Source organism: Salvelinus alpinus, chromosome 20 (assembly GCF_045679555.1).
Source record: "Salvelinus alpinus chromosome 20, SLU_Salpinus.1, whole genome shotgun sequence".
Lineage (NCBI taxonomy): Eukaryota > Metazoa > Chordata > Actinopteri > Salmoniformes > Salmonidae > Salvelinus > Salvelinus alpinus.
In genome coordinates this window covers 5,539,760-5,559,212 of record NC_092105.1, presented here as the reverse complement: position 1 = coordinate 5,559,212, position 19,453 = coordinate 5,539,760, and the positions used below count along the sequence as shown (strand labels likewise).

Here is a 19,453-nt window from a genome sequence, read left to right as displayed (position 1 = left end):
TCTACTGAGGAGGATGGTCCTCCTCTTCCTCCTCTGTTGGAGCCTCCACTGGTTAAGTGGTGAAGAATGTGTAAATATTTGTTGGGTAAACACATCGTCTACTTGGGACAATATTTTTCAGGCCCATATCCTACTGGACTGTGGCGATGACAACATCTGCAAGCCAGACCTCAGGCTGTCTGTGGTGAGGTGAGTGGTCCTCCACTATATAAGGCTATAGGGACTAACATAGCTAGCCAAACCCAGCTGTACTGGCTGGGTTACAGAGAACATATCAGCACCAGAACAATGTGTTCTGGTTGGCCTGAAAGTGTGGGATCCGGCAACAGTGAGGTTTTGTTTTCCACAGTGACGTTGTTCAAACTGAGTCTAGATTTTTTTTTCTCCCATGAATTGTCTTTCTACCACAAGTGACCAGAAGGAGATCTACATAGGAGATGATAACCCCTTGACCCTGGAGGTGACAGCGGAGAACCGAGGAGAAGGGGCGTACGAGGCAGAGCTACATGTCTTCCTTCCTCCCCAGGCCGACTTCACCGGGGTCGTACGCAACAGTGAGGTATAAACTCCCCTTATGAACTGTAATGGCTGTGGTTATGGGTAGGTCGTACCCAACAGTGAGGTATAAACTCCCCTTATGAACTGTAATGGTGGTGGTTATGGGTAGGTCGTACCCAACAGTGAGGTATAAACTCCCCTTATGAACTGTAATGGCTGTGGTTATGGGTAGGTCGTACCCAACAGTGAGGTATAAACTCCCCTTATGAACTGTAATGGCGGTGGTTATGGGTAGGTCGTACCCAACAGTGAGGTATAAACTCCCCTTATGAACTGTAATGGCTGTGGTTATGGGTAGGTCGTACCCAACAGTGAGGTATAAACTCCCCTTATGAACTGTAATGGTGGTGGTTATGGGTAGGTCGTACCCAACAGTGAGGTATAAACTCCCCTTATGAACTGTAATGGCTGTGGTTATGGGTAGGTCGTACCCAACAGTGAGGTATAAACTCCCCTTATGAACTGTAATGGTGGTGGTTATGGGTAGGTCGTACCCAACAGTGAGGTATAAACTCCCCTTATGAACTGTAATGGTGGTGGTTATGGGTAGGTCGTACCCAACAGTGAGGTATAAACTCCCCTTATGAACTGTAATGGTGGTGGTTATGGGTAGGTCGTACCCAACAGTGAGGTATAAACTCCCCTTATGAACTGTAATGGCTGTGGTTATGGGTAGGTCGTACCCAACAGTGAGGTATAAACTCCCCTTATGAACTGTAATGGTGGTGGTTATGGGTAGGTCGTACCCAACAGTGAGGTATAAACTCCCCTTATGAACTGTAATGGTGGTGGTTATGGGTAGGTCGTACCCAACAGTGAGGTATAAACTCCCCTTATGAACTGTAATGGTGGTGGTTATGGGTAGGTCGTACGCAACAGTGAGGTATAAATTCCCCTTATGAACTGTAATGGTTGTGGTTATGGGTAGGTCGTACCGCCTCTACACTCTAACCACTAGGCTACCTGCCGCCCCTACACTCTAACCACTAGGCAACCTGCCGCCTCTACACTCTAACCACAAGGCTACCTGCCGCCCCTACACTCTAACCACAAGGCTACCTGCCGCCTCTACACTCTAACCACAAGGCTACCTGCCGCCTCTACACTCTAACCACAAGGCTACCTGCCGCCTCTACACTCTAACCACAAGGCTACCTGCCGCCTCTACACTCTAACCACTAGGCTACCTGCCGCCCCTACACTCTAACCACTAGGCAACCTGCCGCCTCTACACTCTAACCACAAGGCTACCTGCCGCCCCTACACTCTAACCACAAGGCTACCTGCCGCCTCTACACTCTAACCACAAGGCTACCTGCCGCCTCTACACTCTAACCACAAGGCTACCTGCCGCCTCTACACTCTAACCACAAGGCTACCTGCCGCCTCTACACTCTAACCACAAGGCTACCTGCCGCCTCTACACTCTAACCACAAGGCTACCTGCCGCCTCTACACTCTAACCACAAGGCTACCTGCCGCCTCTACACTCTAACCACAAGGCTACCTACCGCCTCTACACTCTAACCACAAGGCTACCTGCCGCCTCTACACTCTAACCACAAGGCTACCTGCCGCCTCTACACTCTAACCACAAGGCTACCTGCCGCCTCTACACTCTAACCACAAGGCTACCTGCCGCCTCTACACTCTAACCACAAGGCTACCTGCCGCCTCTACACTCTAACCACAAGGCTACCTGCCGCCTCTACACTCTAACCACAAGGCTACCTGCCGCCTCTACACTCTAACCACAAGGCTACCTGCCGCCTCTACACTCTAACCACAAGGCTACCTACCGCCTCTACACTCTAACCACAAGGCTACCTACCGCCTCTACACTCTAACCACAAGGCTACCTACCGCCTCTACACTCTAACCACAAGGCTACCTGCCGCCTCTACACTCTAACCACAAGGCTACCTGCCGCCTCTACACTCTAACCACAAGGCTACCTGCCGCCTCTACACTCTAACCACAAGGCTACCTACCACCCCATAGACATTATCCACTAGAATTAGTTCTCTGAAGGAATCCTGATGCTAAAATACTAATGAGACATGTTTGTTTGTCCAAAAACAATACAACAGTGATGTTATGATGACGGAAACAGACAGTATTACACCAGTCAAGCTTAGAAAATACATATTTATTTGTCCCTTTTCCAGACACTGTCTAGATTGTCCTGTGCCTACAAGATAGAGAATCAGACCAGGGTGGTGGTGTGTGACCTGGGGAACCCCATGAAAGGCGGAACTAAGGTGAGTGGATGGAGCAGATGGTGACAGTCCTGTCGACCTCAAAGGGGGGATTCCTGTTCTAGGTATTCTATTTCTATGTTGGTGTTGACAGACACTTAGATGAAGCATGCAAATGGTGACAGTCCTGTCGACCTCAAAGGGGGGATTCCTGTTCTAGGTATTCTATTTCTATGTTGGTGTTGACAGACACCTAGACGGAGCATGCAAATGGTGACAGTCCTGTCGAACTCAAAGGGGGGATTCCTGTTCTAGGTATTATATTTCTATGTTGGTGTTGACAGACTCCTAGACGGCACCGTGTCACCGGGTCCTGCTACACGGTGAATAAAGGTGACTCTGATCGGAGTGACTTACAGTGATCCTGATGCTGTGGTGTCTTGTGGTCTTCAGGTGCTGGCCGGTCTGCGTTTCAGCGTTCACCAGCTGTCAGAGCAGGACACGTCTGTGAAGTTTCACCTGCAGATACAGAGGTAAGCCGCAGCTACATATGAGAAACTCTTCATTTAGTTTTTAGGAACTCAGTCGGGGGGGGTCTCAACTTACTGTTGAGGGTTAGAATAGTAGAATATTAAAGTAGCAATTTGTAAACGTTGTTTACGCATCAGTGGTTTTCCTATTGTTGTATGTCACGCTCTGATCAGGTTTACAGGAAATCAAATCAAATGTATTTATATAGCCCTTCGTACATCAGCTGATATCTCAGAAACCCAGCCTAAAACCCCAAACAGCAAGCAATGCAGGTGTAGAAGCACGGTGGCTAGGGAAAAACTCCCTAGAAAGGCCAAAACCTAGGAAGAAACCTAGAGAGGAACCAGGCTATGAGGGGTGGCCAGTCCTCTTCTGGCTGTGCCGGGTGGAGATTATAACAGAACATGGCCAAGATGTTCAGCAAAGTTTCCAGCAAAGTTTCCAGCAAAGTTTCCAGCAAAGTTTCCAGCAATGTCGGATAAAAAAATGACAGGCCTTGATGGAAACAAACATTTTCTGTAAACTTTCCAAATGTCAACAAAACAAAATACGCTATACACTGTGGGATCTTTTTGTGTCGGTAAAATGTACTATGTCATTAATGGTGGTGGAAATGCTTTTATGCACAAATATTGATATAATAACCATCATATCAAAGTAAACTGTGAGTCATGCGACGACATGGTGTGTGGTCCTCCCACTATGACTGGGGAAAGGATGCAGTTTATTAGGCTACAGAGGAAATCAGTTATGATAGAACTGCACAGGGTGGGGAAAGTGCACGGTGACGAGCTTGATGCTGCTTTATAATAAAACATTTGAGGGTCTAATTCTGGTGACATGATGATTGACTGCCGTTTGACAAAATAATCTTGCTCTTTTGTCCATGATAACCTCATCATGAAGGTAATACGTGCCTCCTTTTGGAGTGTGAGAGAGGGAAGCCCTTTTGGAGTGTGAGAGAGGGAAGCCCTTTTGGAGTGTGAGAGAGGGAAGCCCTTTTGGAGTGTGAGAGAGGGAAGCCCTTTTGGAGTGTGAGAGAGGGAAGCCCTTTTGGAGTGTGAGAGAGGGAAGCCCTTTTGGAGTGTGAGAGAGGGAAGCCCTTTTGGAGTGTGAGAGAGGGAAGCCCTTTTGGAGTGTGAGAGAGGGAAGCCCTTTTGGAGTGTGAGAGAGGGAAGCCCTTTTGGAGTGTGAGAGAGGGAAGCCCTTTTGGAGTGTGAGAGAGGGAAGCCCTTTTGGAGTGTGAGAGAGGGAAGCCCTTTTGGAGTGTGAGAGAGGGAAGCCCTTTTGGAGTGTGAGAGAGGGAAGCCCTTTTAGAGAGAGAGAAGCCCTTTTAGAGAGAGAGAGAGAAGCCTCTTTAGAGAGAGAGAGAAGCCCTTTTAGAGAGAGAGATAAGCCCTTTTAGAGAGAGAGAGGAACCCATTTCCCTTCATGGTTGTGAGGTCTGGGGTCCGCTCACCAACCAAGAATTCACAAAATGGGACAAACACCAAATTGAGACTCTGCATGGAGAATGTTGCAAAAATATCCTCCGTGTACAACGTAGAACACCAAATAATGCATGCAGAGCAGAATTAGGCCGATACCCACTAATGATCAAAATCCAGAAAAGAGCCGTTAAATTCTACAACCACCTAAAAGGAAGCGATTCCCAAACCTTCCATAACAAAGCCATCACCTACAGAGAGATGAACCTGGAGAAGAGTCCCCTAAGCAAGCTGGTCCTAGGGCTCTGCTCACAAACACAAACACACCCCACAGAGCCCCAGGACAACAGCACAATTAGACCCAACCAAATCATCAGAAAACAATAAGATAATTACTTAACTCCTTCCAATGTGTCATCAGAAACACTGAGCAAACTAGAATGCTATCTGGCTCTCAAGAGAAGACAGGCTATGTGCAACACTGCCCACAACATGAGGTGGAAACTGAGCTGCACTTCCTGACCTCCTGCCAAATGTTTGACCTTGTTAGAGACACATATTTCCCACAGATTACACAGATCCACAAAGAATTTGAAAACAAACCCGATTTTGATAAACTCCCATATCTACTGGGAGAAATACCACAGTGTGCCATCACAGCAGCAAGATTTGTGACCTGTTGCCACAAGAAAAGGGCAACCAGTGAAGAACAAACACCATTGTAAATACAACCCATATTTATATTTATTTATTTTCCCTTTTGTACTTTAACCATTTGTACATCGTTACAACACTGTATATATACATAATATGACATTTGTAATGTCTTTATTCTTTTGAAACTTCTGTATGTGTAATGTTTTCTGCTCATTTTTATTGTTTTTCACTTTTGTATATTATCTACTTCACTTGCTTTGTCAATGTTAACATATGTTTCCCATGCCAATATAACCCTGAAATTGAATTGTGAGAGAGAAGCCATTTTAGAGAGAGAGAGAGAGAAGCCCTTTTAGAGAGGGAGAGAGAAGCCCTTTTAGAGAGAGAAGCCCTTTTAGAGAGAGAAGCCCTTTTAGAGAGAGAAGCCCTTTTAGAGAGAGAAGCCCTTTTAGAGAGAGAGAGAGAAGCCCTTTTAGAGAGAGAGAGAGAAGCCATTTTAGAGAGAGAAGCCCTTTTAGAGAGAGAAGCCCTTTTAGAGAGAGAAGCCCTTTTAGAGAGAGAGAGAAGCCCTTTTAGAGAGAGAGAGAAGCCCTTTTAGAGAGAGAGAAGCCCTTTTAGAGAGAGAGAAGCCCTTTTAGAGAGAGAGAGAGAAGCCCTTTTAGAGAGAGAGAGAGAAGCCCTTTTAGAGAGAGAGAGAAGCCCTTTTAGAGAGAGAGAGAAGCCCTTTTAGAGAGAGAGAGAAGCCCTTTTAGAGAGAGAGAGAAGCCCTTTTAGAGAGAGAGAGAAGCCCTTTTAGAGAGAGAGAGAAGCCCTTTTAGAGAGAGAGAGAAGCCCTTTTAGAGAGAGAGAGAAGCCCTTTTAGAGAGAGAGAGAAGCCCTTTTAGAGAGAGAGAGAAGCCCTTTTAGAGAGAGAGAGAAGCCCTTTTAGAGAGAGAAGCCCTTTTAGAGAGAGAAGCCCTTTTAGAGAGAGAGAGAGAAGCCCTTTTAGAGAGAGAGAGAGAAGCCATTTTAGAGAGAGAAGCCCTTTTAGAGAGAGAAGCCCTTTTAGAGAGAGAGAGAAGCCCTTTTAGAGAGAGAGAGAAGCCCTTTTAGAGAGAGAGAGAAGCCCTTTTAGAGAGAGAGAGAAGCCCTTTTAGAGAGAGAGAAGCCCTTTTAGAGAGAGAGAAGCCCTTTTAGAGAGAGAGAGACGCCCTTTTAGAGAGAGAGAGACGCCCTTTTAGAGAGAGAGAGAAGCCCTTTTAGAGAGAGAGAAGCCCTTTTAGAGAGAGAGAAGCCCTTTTAGAGAGAGAGAGAAGCCCTTTGAGAGAGAGAGAGAAGCCATTTGAGAGAGAGAGAGAGAAGCCCTTTTAGAGAGAGAGAGAGAAGCCCTTTTAGAGAGAGAGAGAGAAGCCCTTTTAGAGAGAGAGAGAGAAGCCCTTTTAGAGAGAGAGAGATAAGCCCTTTTAGAGAGAGAGACAGAAGCCCTTTTAGAGAGAGACAGAAGCCCTTTTAGAGAGAGACAGAAGCCCTTTTAGAGAGAGACAGAAGCCCTTTTAGAGAGAGACAGAAGCCCTTTTAGAGAGAGACAGAAGCCCTTTTAGAGAGAGACAGAAGCCCTTTTAGAGAGAGACAGAAGCCCTTTTAGAGAGAGACAGAAGCCCTTTTAGAGAGAGACAGAAGCCCTTTTAGAGAGAGACAGAAGCCCTTTTAGAGAGAGACAGAAGCCCTTTGAGAGAGAGAGAGAAGCCCTTTGAGAGAGAGAGAGAAGCCCTTTTAGAGAGAGAGAGAAGCCCTTTTAGAGAGAGAGAGAAGCCCTTTTAGAGAGAGAGAGAAGCCATTTTAGAGAGACAGAGAAGCCATTTTAGAGAGACAGAGAAGCCATTTTAGAGAGACAGAGAAGCCCTTTTAGAGAGAGAGAGAAGCCCTTTTAGAGAGAGAGAGAAGCCCTTTTAGAGAGAGAGAGAAGCCCTTTGAGAGAGAGAGAAGCCCTTTGAGAAAGAGAGAAGCCCTTTTAGAGAGAGAGAGAAGCCCTTTTAGAGAGAGAGAGAGAAGCCCTTTTAGAGAGAGAGAGAGAAGCCCTTTTAGAGAGAGAGATAGAGAAGCCCTTTTAGAGAGAGATAGAGAAGCCCTTTTAGAGAGAGAGAGAGAAGCCCTTTTAGAGAGAGAGAGAAGCCCTTTTAGAGAGAGAGAGAAGCCCTTTTAGAGAGAGAGAAGCCCTTTTAGAGAGAGAGAAGCCCTTTTAGAGAGAGAGAGAAGCCCTTTTAGAGAGAGAGAGAAGCCCTTTTAGAGAGAGACAGAAGCCCTTTTAGAGAGAGACAGAAGCCCTTTTAGAGAGAGACAGAAGCCCTTTTAGAGAGAGACAGAAGCCCTTTTAGAGAGAGACAGAAGCCCTTTTAGAGAGAGACAGAAGCCCTTTTAGAGAGAGACAGAAGCCCTTTTAGAGAGAGACAGAAGCCCTTTTAGAGAGAGACAGAAGCCCTTTTAGAGAGAGACAGAAGCCCTTTTAGAGAGAGACAGAAGCCCTTTTAGAGAGAGAGAGAAGCCCTTTTAGAGAGAGAGAGAAGCCCTTTTAGAGAGAGAGAGAAGCCCTTTTAGAGAGAGAGAGAAGCCCATTTAGAGAGAGAGAGAAGCCCTTTTAGAGAGAGAGAGAAGCCCTTTTAGAGAGAGAGAAGCCCTTTTAGAGAGAGAGAGAGAAGCCCTTTTAGAGAGAGAGAGAGAAGCCCTTTTAGAGAGAGAGAGAGAGAAGCCCTTTTAGAGAGAGAGAGAGAAGCCCTTTTAGAGAGAGAAAGAGAGAGAGAGAGAAGCCCTTTTAGAGAGAGAGAGAAGCCCTTTTAGAGAGAGAGAGAAGCCCTTTTAGAGAGAGAGAGAAGCCCTTTTAGAGAGAGAGAGAGAGAAGCACTTTTAGAGAGAGAGAGAGAAGCCCTTTTAGAGAGAGACAGAAGCCCTTTTAGAGAGAGAGAGAGAAGCCCTTTTAGAGAGAGACAGAAGCCCTTTTAGAGAGAGAGAGAAGCCCTTTTAGAGAGAGACAGAAGCCCTTTTAGAGAGAGAGAGAAGCCCTTTGAGAGAGAGAGAGAGAGAAGCCCTTTTAGAGAGAGAGAGAGAAGCCCTTTTAGAGAGAGAGAGAGAAGCCCTTTTAGAGAGAGAGAGAAGCCCTTTTAGAGAGAGAGAGAGAAGCCCTTTTAGAGAGAGAGAGAGAAGCCCTTTTAGAGAGAGAGAGAAGCCCTTTTAGAGAGAGAGAGAGAAGCCCTTTTAGAGAGAGAGAGAGGAGCCCTTTTAGAGAGAGCGAGAGGAGCCCTTTTAGAGAGAGAGAGAGAAGCCCTTTTAGAGAGAGAGAGAGAAGCCCTTTTAGAGAGAGAGAGAGAAGGCCGCCGTAGGCAGACATGGCTCTCAAGAGAAGACAGGCTATGTGCTCACTGCCCACAAAATGAGGTGGAAACTGAGCTGCACTTCCTAACCTCCTGCCCAATGTATGACCATATTAGAGACACATATTTCCCTCAGATCACACAGATCCACAAAGAATTCGAAAACAAATCCAATTTTGATAAACTCCCATATCTACTGGGTGAAATTCCACAGTGTGCCATCACAGCAGCAAGATTTGTGACCTGTTGCCACAAGAAAAGGGCATCCAGTGAAGAACAAACACCATTGTAAATACAACCCATATTTATGTTTATTTATTTTAACTTGTGTGCTTTAACCATTTATACATTGCTACAACACTGTATATATATAATATGACATTTGTAATGTCTTTATTGCTTTGAAACTTCTGTATGTGTAATGTTTACTGTTAATTTTTATTGTTTATTTCACTTTTGTATATTATCTACCTCACTTGCTTTGGCAATGTTAACACATGTTTCCCATGCCAATAAAGCCCCTTGAATTGAATTGAATTGAATTGAGAAGCCCTTTTAGAGAGAGAGAGAGAAGCCCTTTTAGAGAGAGAGAGAGAAGCCCTTTTAGAGAGAGAGAGAGAAGCCCTTTTAGAGAGAGAGAGATAAGCCCTTTTAGAGAGAGAGAGATAAGCCCTTTTAGAGAGAGAGACAGAAGCCCTTTTAGAGAGAGACAGAAGCCCTTTTAGAGAGAGACAGAAGCCCTTTTAGAGAGAGACAGAAGCCCTTTTAGAGAGAGACAGAAGCCCTTTTAGAGAGAGACAGAAGCCCTTTTAGAGAGAGACAGAAGCCCTTTTAGAGAGAGACAGAAGCCCTTTTAGAGAGAGACAGAAGCCCTTTTAGAGAGAGACAGAAGCCCTTTTAGAGAGAGACAGAAGCCCTTTTAGAGAGAGACAGAAGCCCTTTTAGAGAGAGACAGAAGCCCTTTTAGAGAGACAGAAGCCATTTTAGAGAGACAGAAGCCCTTTTAGAGAGAGAGAGAAGCCCTTTTAGAGAGAGAGAGAAGCCCTTTTAGAGAGAGACAGAAGCCCTTTGAGAGAGAGACAGAAGCCCTTTGAGAGAGAGAGAGAAGCCCTTTGAGAGAGAGAGAGAAGCCCTTTTAGAGAGAGAGAGAAGCCCTTTTAGAGAGAGAGAGAAGCCCTTTTAGAGAGAGAGAGAAGCCCTTTTAGAGAGAGAGAGAAGCCCTTTTAGAGAGAGAGAGAAGCCCTTTTAGAGAGAGAGAGAAGCCATTTTAGAGAGACAGAGAAGCCCTTTTAGAGAGAGAGAGAAGCCCTTTTAGAGAGAGAGAGAAGCCCTTTGAGAGAGAGAGAAGCCCTTTGAGAAAGAGAGAAGCCCTTTTAGAGAGAGAGAGAAGCCCTTTTAGAGAGAGAGAGAGAAGCCCTTTTAGAGAGAGAGAGAGAAGCCCTTTTAGAGAGAGAGATAGAGAAGCCCTTTTAGAGAGAGATAGAGAAGCCCTTTTAGAGAGAGAGAGAGAAGCCCTTTTAGAGAGAGAGAGAGAGAAGCCCTTTTAGAGAGAGAGAGAAGCCCTTTTAGAGAGAGAGAAGCCCTTTTAGAGAGAGAGAAGCCCTTTTAGAGAGAGAGAGAAGCCCTTTTAGAGAGAGAGAGAAGCCCTTTTAGAGAGAGAGAGAAGCCCTTTTAGAGAGAGAGAGAAGCCCTTTTAGAGAGAGAGAGAAGCCCTTTTAGAGAGAGACAGAAGCCCTTTTAGAGAGAGACAGAAGCCCTTTTAGAGAGAGACAGAAGCCCTTTTAGAGAGAGACAGAAGCCCTTTTAGAGAGAGACAGAAGCCCTTTTAGAGAGAGACAGAAGCCCTTTTAGAGAGAGACAGAAGCCCTTTTAGAGAGAGACAGAAGCCCTTTTAGAGAGAGACAGAAGCCCTTTTAGAGAGAGACAGAAGCCCTTTTAGAGAGAGAGAAGCCCTTTTAGAGAGAGAGAAGCCCTTTTAGAGAGAGAGAAGCCCTTTTAGAGAGAGAGAAGCCCTTTTAGAGAGAGAAGCCCTTTTAGAGAGAGAGAAGCCCTTTTAGAGAGAGAGAGAAGCCCTTTTAGAGAGAGAGAAGCCCATTTAGAGAGAGAGAAGCCCTTTTAGAGAGAGAGAAGCCCTTTTAGAGAGAGAGAAGCCCTTTTAGAGAGAGAGAGAAGCCCTTTTAGAGAGAGAGAGAAGCCCTTTTAGAGAGAGAGAGAGAAGCCCTTTTAGAGAGAGAGAGAAGCCCTTTTAGAGAGAGAAAGAGAGAGAGAGAAGCCCTTTTAGAGAGAGAGAGAAGCCCTTTTAGAGAGAGAGAAGCCCTTTTAGAGAGAGAGAAGCCCTTTAAGAGAGAGAGAGAAGCCCTTTTAGAGAGAGAGAGAAGCCCATTTGAGAGAGAGAGAAGCCCTTTTAGAGAGAGAGAAGCCCTTTTAGAGAGAGAAGCCCTTTTAGAGAGAGAGAGAAGCCCTTTTAGAGAGAGAGAGAAGCCCTTTTAGAGAGAGAGAGAGAAGCCCTTTTAGAGAGAGAGAGAGAAGCCCTTTTAGAGAGAGAGAGAAGCCCTTTTAGAGAGAGAAAGAGAGAGAGAAGCCCTTTTAGAGAGAGAGAGAAGCCCTTTAAGAGAGAGAGAGAAGCCCTTTTAGAGAGAGAGAGAGAAGCCCTTTTAGAGAGAGAGAGAGAGAGAAGCCCTTTTAGAGAGAGAGAGAGAGAAGCCCTTTTAGAGAGAGAGAGAGAAGCCCTTTTAGAGAGAGACAGAAGCCCTTTTAGAGAGAGAGAGAGAAGCCCTTTTAGAGAGAGACAGAAGCCCTTTTAGAGAGAGAGAGAAGCCCTTTTAGAGAGAGAGAGAGAAGCCCTTTTAGAGAGAGAGAGAGAAGCCCTTTTAGAGAGAGAGAGAAGCCCTTTTAGAGAGAGAGAGAGAAGCCCTTTTAGAGAGAGAGAGAGAAGCCCTTTTAGAGAGAGAGAGAGAAGCCCTTTTAGAGAGAGAGAGAGAAGGCCGCCGTAGGCAGACATGGCTCTCAAGAGAAGACAGGCTATGTGCTCACTGCCCACAAAATGAGGTGGAAACTGAGCTGCACTTCCTAACCTCCTGCCCAATGTATGACCATATTAGAGAGACATATTTCCCTCAGATTACACAGATCCACAAAGAATTCGAAAACAAATCCAATTTTGATAAACTCCCATATCTACTGGGTGAAATTCCACAGTGTGCCATCACAGCAGCAAGATTTGTGACCTGTTGCCACAAGAAAAGGGCATCCAGTGAAGAACAAACACCATTGTAAATACAACCCATATTTATGTTTATTTATTTTAACTTGTGTGCTTTAACCATTTATACATTGCTACAACACTGTATATATATAATATGACATTTGTAATGTCTTTATTGCTTTGAAACTTCTGTATGTGTAATGTTTACTGTTAATTTTTATTGTTTATTTCACTTTTGTATATTATCTACCTCACTTGCTTTGGCAATGTTAACACATGTTTCCCATGCCAATAAAGCCCCTTGAATTGAATTGAATTGAATTGAGAAGCCCTTTTAGAGAGAGAGAGAGAAGCCCTTTTAGAGAGAGAGAGAGAAGCCCTTTTAGAGAGAGAGAGAGAAGCCCTTTTAGAGAGAGAGAGAGAAGCCCTTTTAGAGAGAGAGAGAGAAGCCCTTTTAGAGAGAGAGAGAGAAGCCCTTTTAGAGAGAGAGAGAGAAGCCCTTTTAGAGAGAGAGAGAGAAGCCCTTTTAGAGAGAGAGAGAAGCCCTTTTAGAAAGAGAGAGAAGCCCTTTGAGAAAGAGAGAGAAGCCCTTTGAGAAAGAGAGAGAAGCCCTTTGAGAAAGAGAGAGAAGCCCTTTGAGAAAGAGAGAGAAGCCCTTTGAGAAAGAGAGAGAAGCCCTTTGAGAAATAGAGAGAAGCCCTTTGAGAAAGAGAGAGAAGCCCTTTTAGAGAGAGAGAGAAGCCCTTTTAGAGAGAGAAGCCCTTTTAGAGAGAGAAGCCCTTTTAGAGAGAGAAGCCCTTTTAGAGAGAGAGAGAGAAGCCCTTTTAGAGAGAGAGAGAAGCCCTTTTAGAGAGAGAGAGAGAAGCCCTTTTAGAGAGAGAGAGAGAAGCCCTTTTAGAGAGAGAGAGAGAAGCCCTTTTAGAGAGAGAGAGAGAAGCCCTTTTAGAGAGAGAGAGAGAAGCCCTTTTAGAGAGAGACAGAAGCCCTTTTAGAGAGAGACAGAAGCCCTTTTAGAGAGAGACAGAAGCCCTTTTAGAGAGAGACAGAAGCCCTTTTAGAGAGAGACAGAAGCCCTTTTAGAGAGAGACAGAAGCCCTTTTAGAGAGAGACAGAAGCCCTTTTAGAGAGAGACAGAAGCCCTTTTAGAGAGAGACAGAAGCCCTTTTAGAGAGAGAGAGAGAGAAGCCCTTTTAGAGAGAGAGAGAGAGAAGCCCTTTTAGAGAGAGAGAGAGAAGCCCTTTTAGAGAGAGAGAGAGAAGCCCTTTTAGAGAGAGAGAGAGAGAGAGAGAGAGAGAGAGAAGCCCTTTTAGAGAGAGAGAAGCCCTTTTAGAGAGAGAGAGAGAGAATCCCTTTTAGAGAGAGAGAGAAGCCCGTTTAGAGAGAGAGAGAAGCCCTTTTAGAGAGAGAGAGAAGCCCTTTTAGAGAGAGAGAGAAGCCCTTTTAGAGAGAGAGAGATGAGCCCTTTTAGAGAGAGAGAGAAGCCCTTTTAGAGAGAGAGAGAGAAGCCCTTTTAGAGAGAGAGAGAGAAGCCCTTTTAGAGAGAGAGAGAGAAGCCCTTTTAGAGAGAGAGAGAAGCCCTTTTAGAGAGAGAGAGAAGCCCTTTTAGAGAGAGAGAGAAGCCCTTTTAGAGAGAGAGAGAGAAGCCCTTTTAGAGAGAGAGAGAGAAGCCCTTTTAGAGAGAGAGAGAGAGAGAAGCCCTTTTAGAGAGAGAGAGAAGCCCTTTTAGAGAGAGAGAGAAGCCCTTTTAGAGAGAGAGAGAAGCCCTTTTAGAGAGAGACAGAAGCCCTTTTAGAGAGAGACAGAAGCCCTTTTAGAGAGAGAGAGAGAAGCCCTTTTAGAGAGAGAGAGAAGCCCTTTCAGAGAGAGAGAGAGAGAAGCCCTTTTAGAGAGAGAGAGAGAAGCCCTTTTAGAGAGAGAGAGAGAGAAGCCCTTTTAGAGAGAGAGAGAAGCCCTTTTAGAGAGAGAGAGAGAGAGAGAAGCCCTTTTAGAGAGAGAGAGAGAGAGAGAAGCCCTTTTAGAGAGAGAGAGAAGCCCTTTTAGAGAGAGAGAGAAGCCCTTTTAGAGAGAGAGAAAAGCCCTTTTAGAGAGAGAGAAAAGCCCTTTTAGAGAGAGAGAAAAGCCCTTTTAGAGAGAGAGAAAAGCCCTTTTAGAGAGAGAGAGAGAGTCCTTGTCCTCTCTCCACACACCCTGACTCTGTGGTGACGGACAGTGTGAGACTAAAGATGTATCCTAAATGGTACCTTACTCCCTATTTAGTGCATTATATAGGGTAGGCTGCCATTTGGGACACATCCTAAGACATGTATTTGTGTTCTCCCTGCTTGTATTCAGAGTGGCATTTCAATTACAGAGTATATGTATCCTGTTGTTGTGAAGGGCAAACCATTTGGTCTTCTAACCTCCTGTTTACTCTGCCAGTCCCCTAGCTCACACGGGGGCTGTCTTTACACACGCATTCTGCTGACCAAAGGCATTGTTGAATTGTTCAGAATAGTTTAGCTAAAACCCACGAGTCTTGTGGTAGAATTGTCTGGAGGAGTTTTTAAGGCTTTGGCACCAGTTAAAATTCTGGATGAGGTTACAACATATATACAATGGCGCCACCTTGTGGACGCGTGTGTTATAGCATCAAACTGTACTGTGCACATTTAGTCATCTGATGATTTATCTTCCTGTTTTCACTAAGCTCCTTTTTATAATAGATCGTAATATTGTCTTTCAGTTCCAACCAGTTCAACAACACCAGCAGTCTGGTCCTCAGCATCACAAAGCTGGCTGTCCTGGCCAAGGTGGACGTCAGAGGGTATGTGTCTGATCACTCATTTCAATACCTTAATAATACATTATTTACTCTTTTAAATACCTTAATAATACATTATTTACTCATTTAAATACCTTAATAATACATTATTTACTCATTTAAATACCTTAATACCATAATACATTATCATTTCTATACCTTAATAATACATTATTTACTCATTTAAATACATGATTTACTCATTTAAATACCTTAATAAAACCATAAGTATTAAGGTATTCAATGTTTGAATACCTTAATACCGTATTTACTCATTTGAATACCTTAATACCATAATACATTATTTACTCATTTAAATACCTTAATAAAACCATAATACCTCATTTGAATACCTTAATACCATAATACATTATTTACTGTACATTTTTAAATGATTCTGATTATATGAATCCATAAGATCTCTTCAGATGATCGTGTGATTGTGTCCATAATATGACAGCAATGCAGACTACAGTTAATTAGGCTCAGATGTCTGCCAGCTCAAAACCCTAGGAGGGACGTTCAGCTGTTCTGCCTCAGAAACTAAGTGTTTATCAAATCACATTTGATTTGTCACATGCGCCGAATACAACAGGTGTAGACGACCTTACAGTGAAATGTTTACTTACAAGCCCTTAACCAACAATGCAGTTTTAAGAAAATACCAACAAAAAAACTAACAAATATTTAAAGAGCAGCAGTAAAATAACAATGTGGAGGCTATATTCAGGGTGTTACGGTACAGAGTCAATGTGGAGGCTATATACAGGGTATTACGGTACAGAGCCAATGTGGAGGCTATATACAGGGTATTACGGTAAAGAGTCAATGTGGAGGCTATATACAGGGTGTTACGGTACAGAGTCAATGTGGAGGCTACATACAGGGTGTTACGGTACAGAGTCAATGTGGAGGCTATATACAGGGTGTTACGGTGCAGAGTCATTGTGGAGGCTATATACAGGGTGTTACGGTACAGAGTCATTGTGGAGACTATATACAGGGGGTACCTGTACAGAGTCAATGTGGAGGCTATATACAGGGGGTACCTGTACAGAGTCAATGTGGAGACTATATACAGGGTGTTACGGTACAGAGTCAATGTGGAGACTATATACAGGGGGTACCTGTACAGAGTCAATGTGGAGACTATATACAGGGGGTACCAGTACAGAGTCAATGTGCTGGAGACCGGTGACGAGGTAATTGAGATAATTATGTACATGTAGGTAGAGTTATTAAAGTGGCTATGCATAGATAATAACAGAGAGTAGCAGCAGCGTAGAACGGGAGGCAATGCAAATAGTCTAGGTAGCCATTTGATTAGATGTTCAGGAGTCTTATGGCTTGGGGGGAAGAAGCTGTGAAGGAGTCTTATGGCTTGGGGGGAAGAAGCTGTGAAGGAGTCTTATGGCTTGGGGGGAAGAAGCTGTGAAGGAGTCTTATGGCTTGGGGGGAAGAAGCTGTGAAGGAGTCTTATGGCTTGGGGGGAAGAAGCTGTGAAGGAGTCTTATGGCTTGGGGGGAAGAAGCTGTGAAGGAGTCTTATGGCTTGGGGGGAAGAAGCTGTGAAGGAGTCTTTTGGTCCTAGACTTGGCGCTCCGGTACCGCTTGCCGTGCGGTAGCAGAGAGAACAGTCTATGACTAGGGTGGCTGGAGTCTTTGACAGTTTTGAGGGTCTTCCTCTGACACTGCCTGGTATAGAGGTCCTGTATGGCAGGAAGCTTGGCCCCGGTGATGTATAACAGGAGAGTTTAGCCTGGTTTGCTTCTGTAAACAGACAGACTGGGGAATGAATGAGGCATAAATATTAAGCCACGACAGATGTGCATTCTTGGTAAATGCACATTAGAGACAGTACCCATGTGTTAACTCTACCTGCTCTTAGGACCTGTTGGGAATGTCTTATTCTATATCCGTGAATTGTATAATGTTACTGGATGTTAATTGTGGGACTAAAACGTCAATAAACAAAATGTTAGAAACCACCGCAAACAACAACCACCAAACCCCACAGTATGTGGATCTCTAACCCCCTTCTCCTCTTCTTTCTCCTCTCCCTCACTCTTATTCTCTTCTTCTCTCCCTCCCGCTTCTCTTCTTTCTCCTCTTCTTTCTCTTCTCCCTCACTCTTATTCTCTTCTTCCTCCCTCCCTCTTCTCTCTCCTCTTCCTCCCTCCCTCCCTCTTCTCTTCTTTCTCCTCTTCTTTCTCTTCTCCCTCACTCTTATTCTCTTCTTCCTCCCTCTTCTCTTCTCTCTCCTCTTCCTCCCTCCCTCCCTCTTCTCTCTCCTCTTTCTCTCTCCTCTTCCTCCCTCTTCTCCCTCTTCTCTCTCCTCTTCTCTCCTCCTCTCCCTCTGCTGTAGGGTGTCCGCCCCAGACCAGGTCTTCCTGCCTGTTGCCAACTGGCAGCCTAAAGAGAACCCTGTCGTAGGAGATGACATCGGCCCACAGATACTGCACGTCTATGAGGTCAGTGTTCTGCTTGATCACATGACACTGGCTGGATCTGGAGCAGCATCCTATATAGTGCACTACTTATAACCACGCTGGTCAAAAGTAGTGCACTACTTATAACCACGCTGGTCAAAAGTAGTGCACTACATAGGGTGTAGGGTGGCACCCTGTGTCATGACTTTACACCCCAACTATGTAATCTGTCATCTTTAGATGCATAGAAACTAACATACCTGTTTTATGACTGTGTGTTTACTATAGAAACTAACATACTTGTTTTATGACTGTTTACTATAGAAACTAACATACCTGTTTTATGACTGTTTACTATAGAAACTAACATACCTGTTTTATAACTGTGTGTTTACTATAGAAACTAACATACCTGTTTTATAACTGTGTGTTTACTATAGAAACTAACATACCTGTTTTATGACTGTCTGTGTTTACTATAGAAACTAACATACCTGTTTTATGACTGTTTACTATAGAAACTAACATACCTGTTTTATGACTGTCTGTGTTTACTATAGAAACTAACATACCTGTTTTATGACTGTTTACTATAGAAACTAACATACCTGTTTTATGACTGTGTGTTTACTATAGAAACTAACATACTTGTTTTATGACTGTTTACTATAGAAACTAACATACCTGTTTTATGACTGTTTACTATAGAAACTAACATACCTGTTTTATGACTGTTTACTATAGAAACTAACATACCTGTTTTATGACTGTGTGTTTACTATAGAAACTAACATACCTGTTTTATGACTGTTTACTATAGAAACTAACATACCTGTTTTATGACTGTGTGTTTACTATAGAAACTAACATACCTGTTTTATGACTGTTTACTATAGAAACTAACATACCTGTTTTATGACTGTGTGTTTACTATAGAAACTAACATACCTGTTTTATGACTGTTTACTATAGAAACTAACATACCTGTTTTATGACTGTCTGTGTTTACTATAGAAACTAACATACCTGTTTTATGACTGTTTACTATAGAAACTAACATACCTGTTTTATGACTGTTTACTATAGAAACTAACATACCTGTTTTATGACTGTTTACTATAGAAACTAACATACTTGTTTTATGACTGTTTACTATAGAAACTAACATACCTGTTTTATGACTGTTTACTATAGAAACTAACATACTTGTTTTATGACTGTTTACTATAGAAACTAACATACCTGTTTTATGACTGTGTGTTTACTATAGAAACTAACATACCTGTTTTATGACTGTTTACTATAGAAACTAACATACCTGTTTTATGACTGTTTACTATAGAAACTAACATACTTGTTTTATGACTGTGTGTTTACTATAGAAACTAACATACCTGTTTTATGACTGTCTGTGTTTACTATAGAAACTAACATACCTGTTTTATGACTGTGTGTTTACTATAGAAACTAACATACTTGTTTTATGACTGTTTACTATAGAAACTAACATACCTGTTTTATGACTGTGTGTTTACTATAGAAACTAACATACCTGTTTTATGACTGTTTACTATAGAAACTAACATACCTGTTTTATGACTGTTTACTATAGAAACTAACATACCTGTTTTATGACTGTGTGTTTACTATAGAAACTAACATACCTGTTTTATAACTGTGTGTTTACTATAGAAACTAACATACCTGTTTTATGCAACAAATAAATCGAACCTGTTTTCGCTTCGTCATTATGGAGTATTGTGTGTAGATTTCTAAAATCCATTTTAGAATAAGGCTGTAGTGTAACAAAATGTGGAAAAAGTCAAGGGGTCTGAATACTTTCCGAAGGCACTGTATATTCTGGCTCTGTCTAATGGCTTGTGTCAGAGGCTCTAGAAACAGAACAAATAGGACTAGATGGGATCCCCTTTGTATGGAGAACTGTGGGGTAATAGAATGTTCTGTCTGTCTATATGGAGAACTGTGGGGTAATAGAATGTTCTGTCTATATGGAGAACTGTGGGGTAATAGAATGTTCTGTCTATATGGAGAACTGTGGGGTAATAGAATGTTCTGTCTATATGGAGAACTGTGGGGTAATAGAATGTTCTGTCTGTCTATATGGAGAACTGTGGGGTAATAGAATGTTCTGTCTATATGGAGAACTGTGGGGTAATAGAATGTTCTGTCTATATGGAGAACTGTGGGGTAATAGAATGTTCTGTCTGTCTATATGGAGAACTGTGGGGTAATAGAATGTTCTGTCTATATGGAGAACTGTGGGGTAATAGAATGTTCTGTCTAT

At 43.4% G+C, this 19,453-nt stretch overlaps 1 protein-coding gene across 1 annotated transcript in view; it reads left to right on the top strand.

The window, feature by feature from the left end:
- Positions 1-19,453, top strand: part of LOC139546228 (integrin alpha-V-like) — a 96,339-nt gene that overhangs the window by 51,467 nt on the left and 25,419 nt on the right. Inside the window, exons 19-24 of the mRNA XM_071354359.1 lie at positions 122-189; positions 412-559; positions 2,727-2,819; positions 3,210-3,289; positions 14,643-14,723; positions 17,085-17,190. Coding sequence (XP_071210460.1) covers positions 122-189; positions 412-559; positions 2,727-2,819; positions 3,210-3,289; positions 14,643-14,723; positions 17,085-17,190 — 576 coding nt within the window. The remainder of the gene's footprint in view (positions 1-121; positions 190-411; positions 560-2,726; positions 2,820-3,209; positions 3,290-14,642; positions 14,724-17,084; positions 17,191-19,453) is intronic.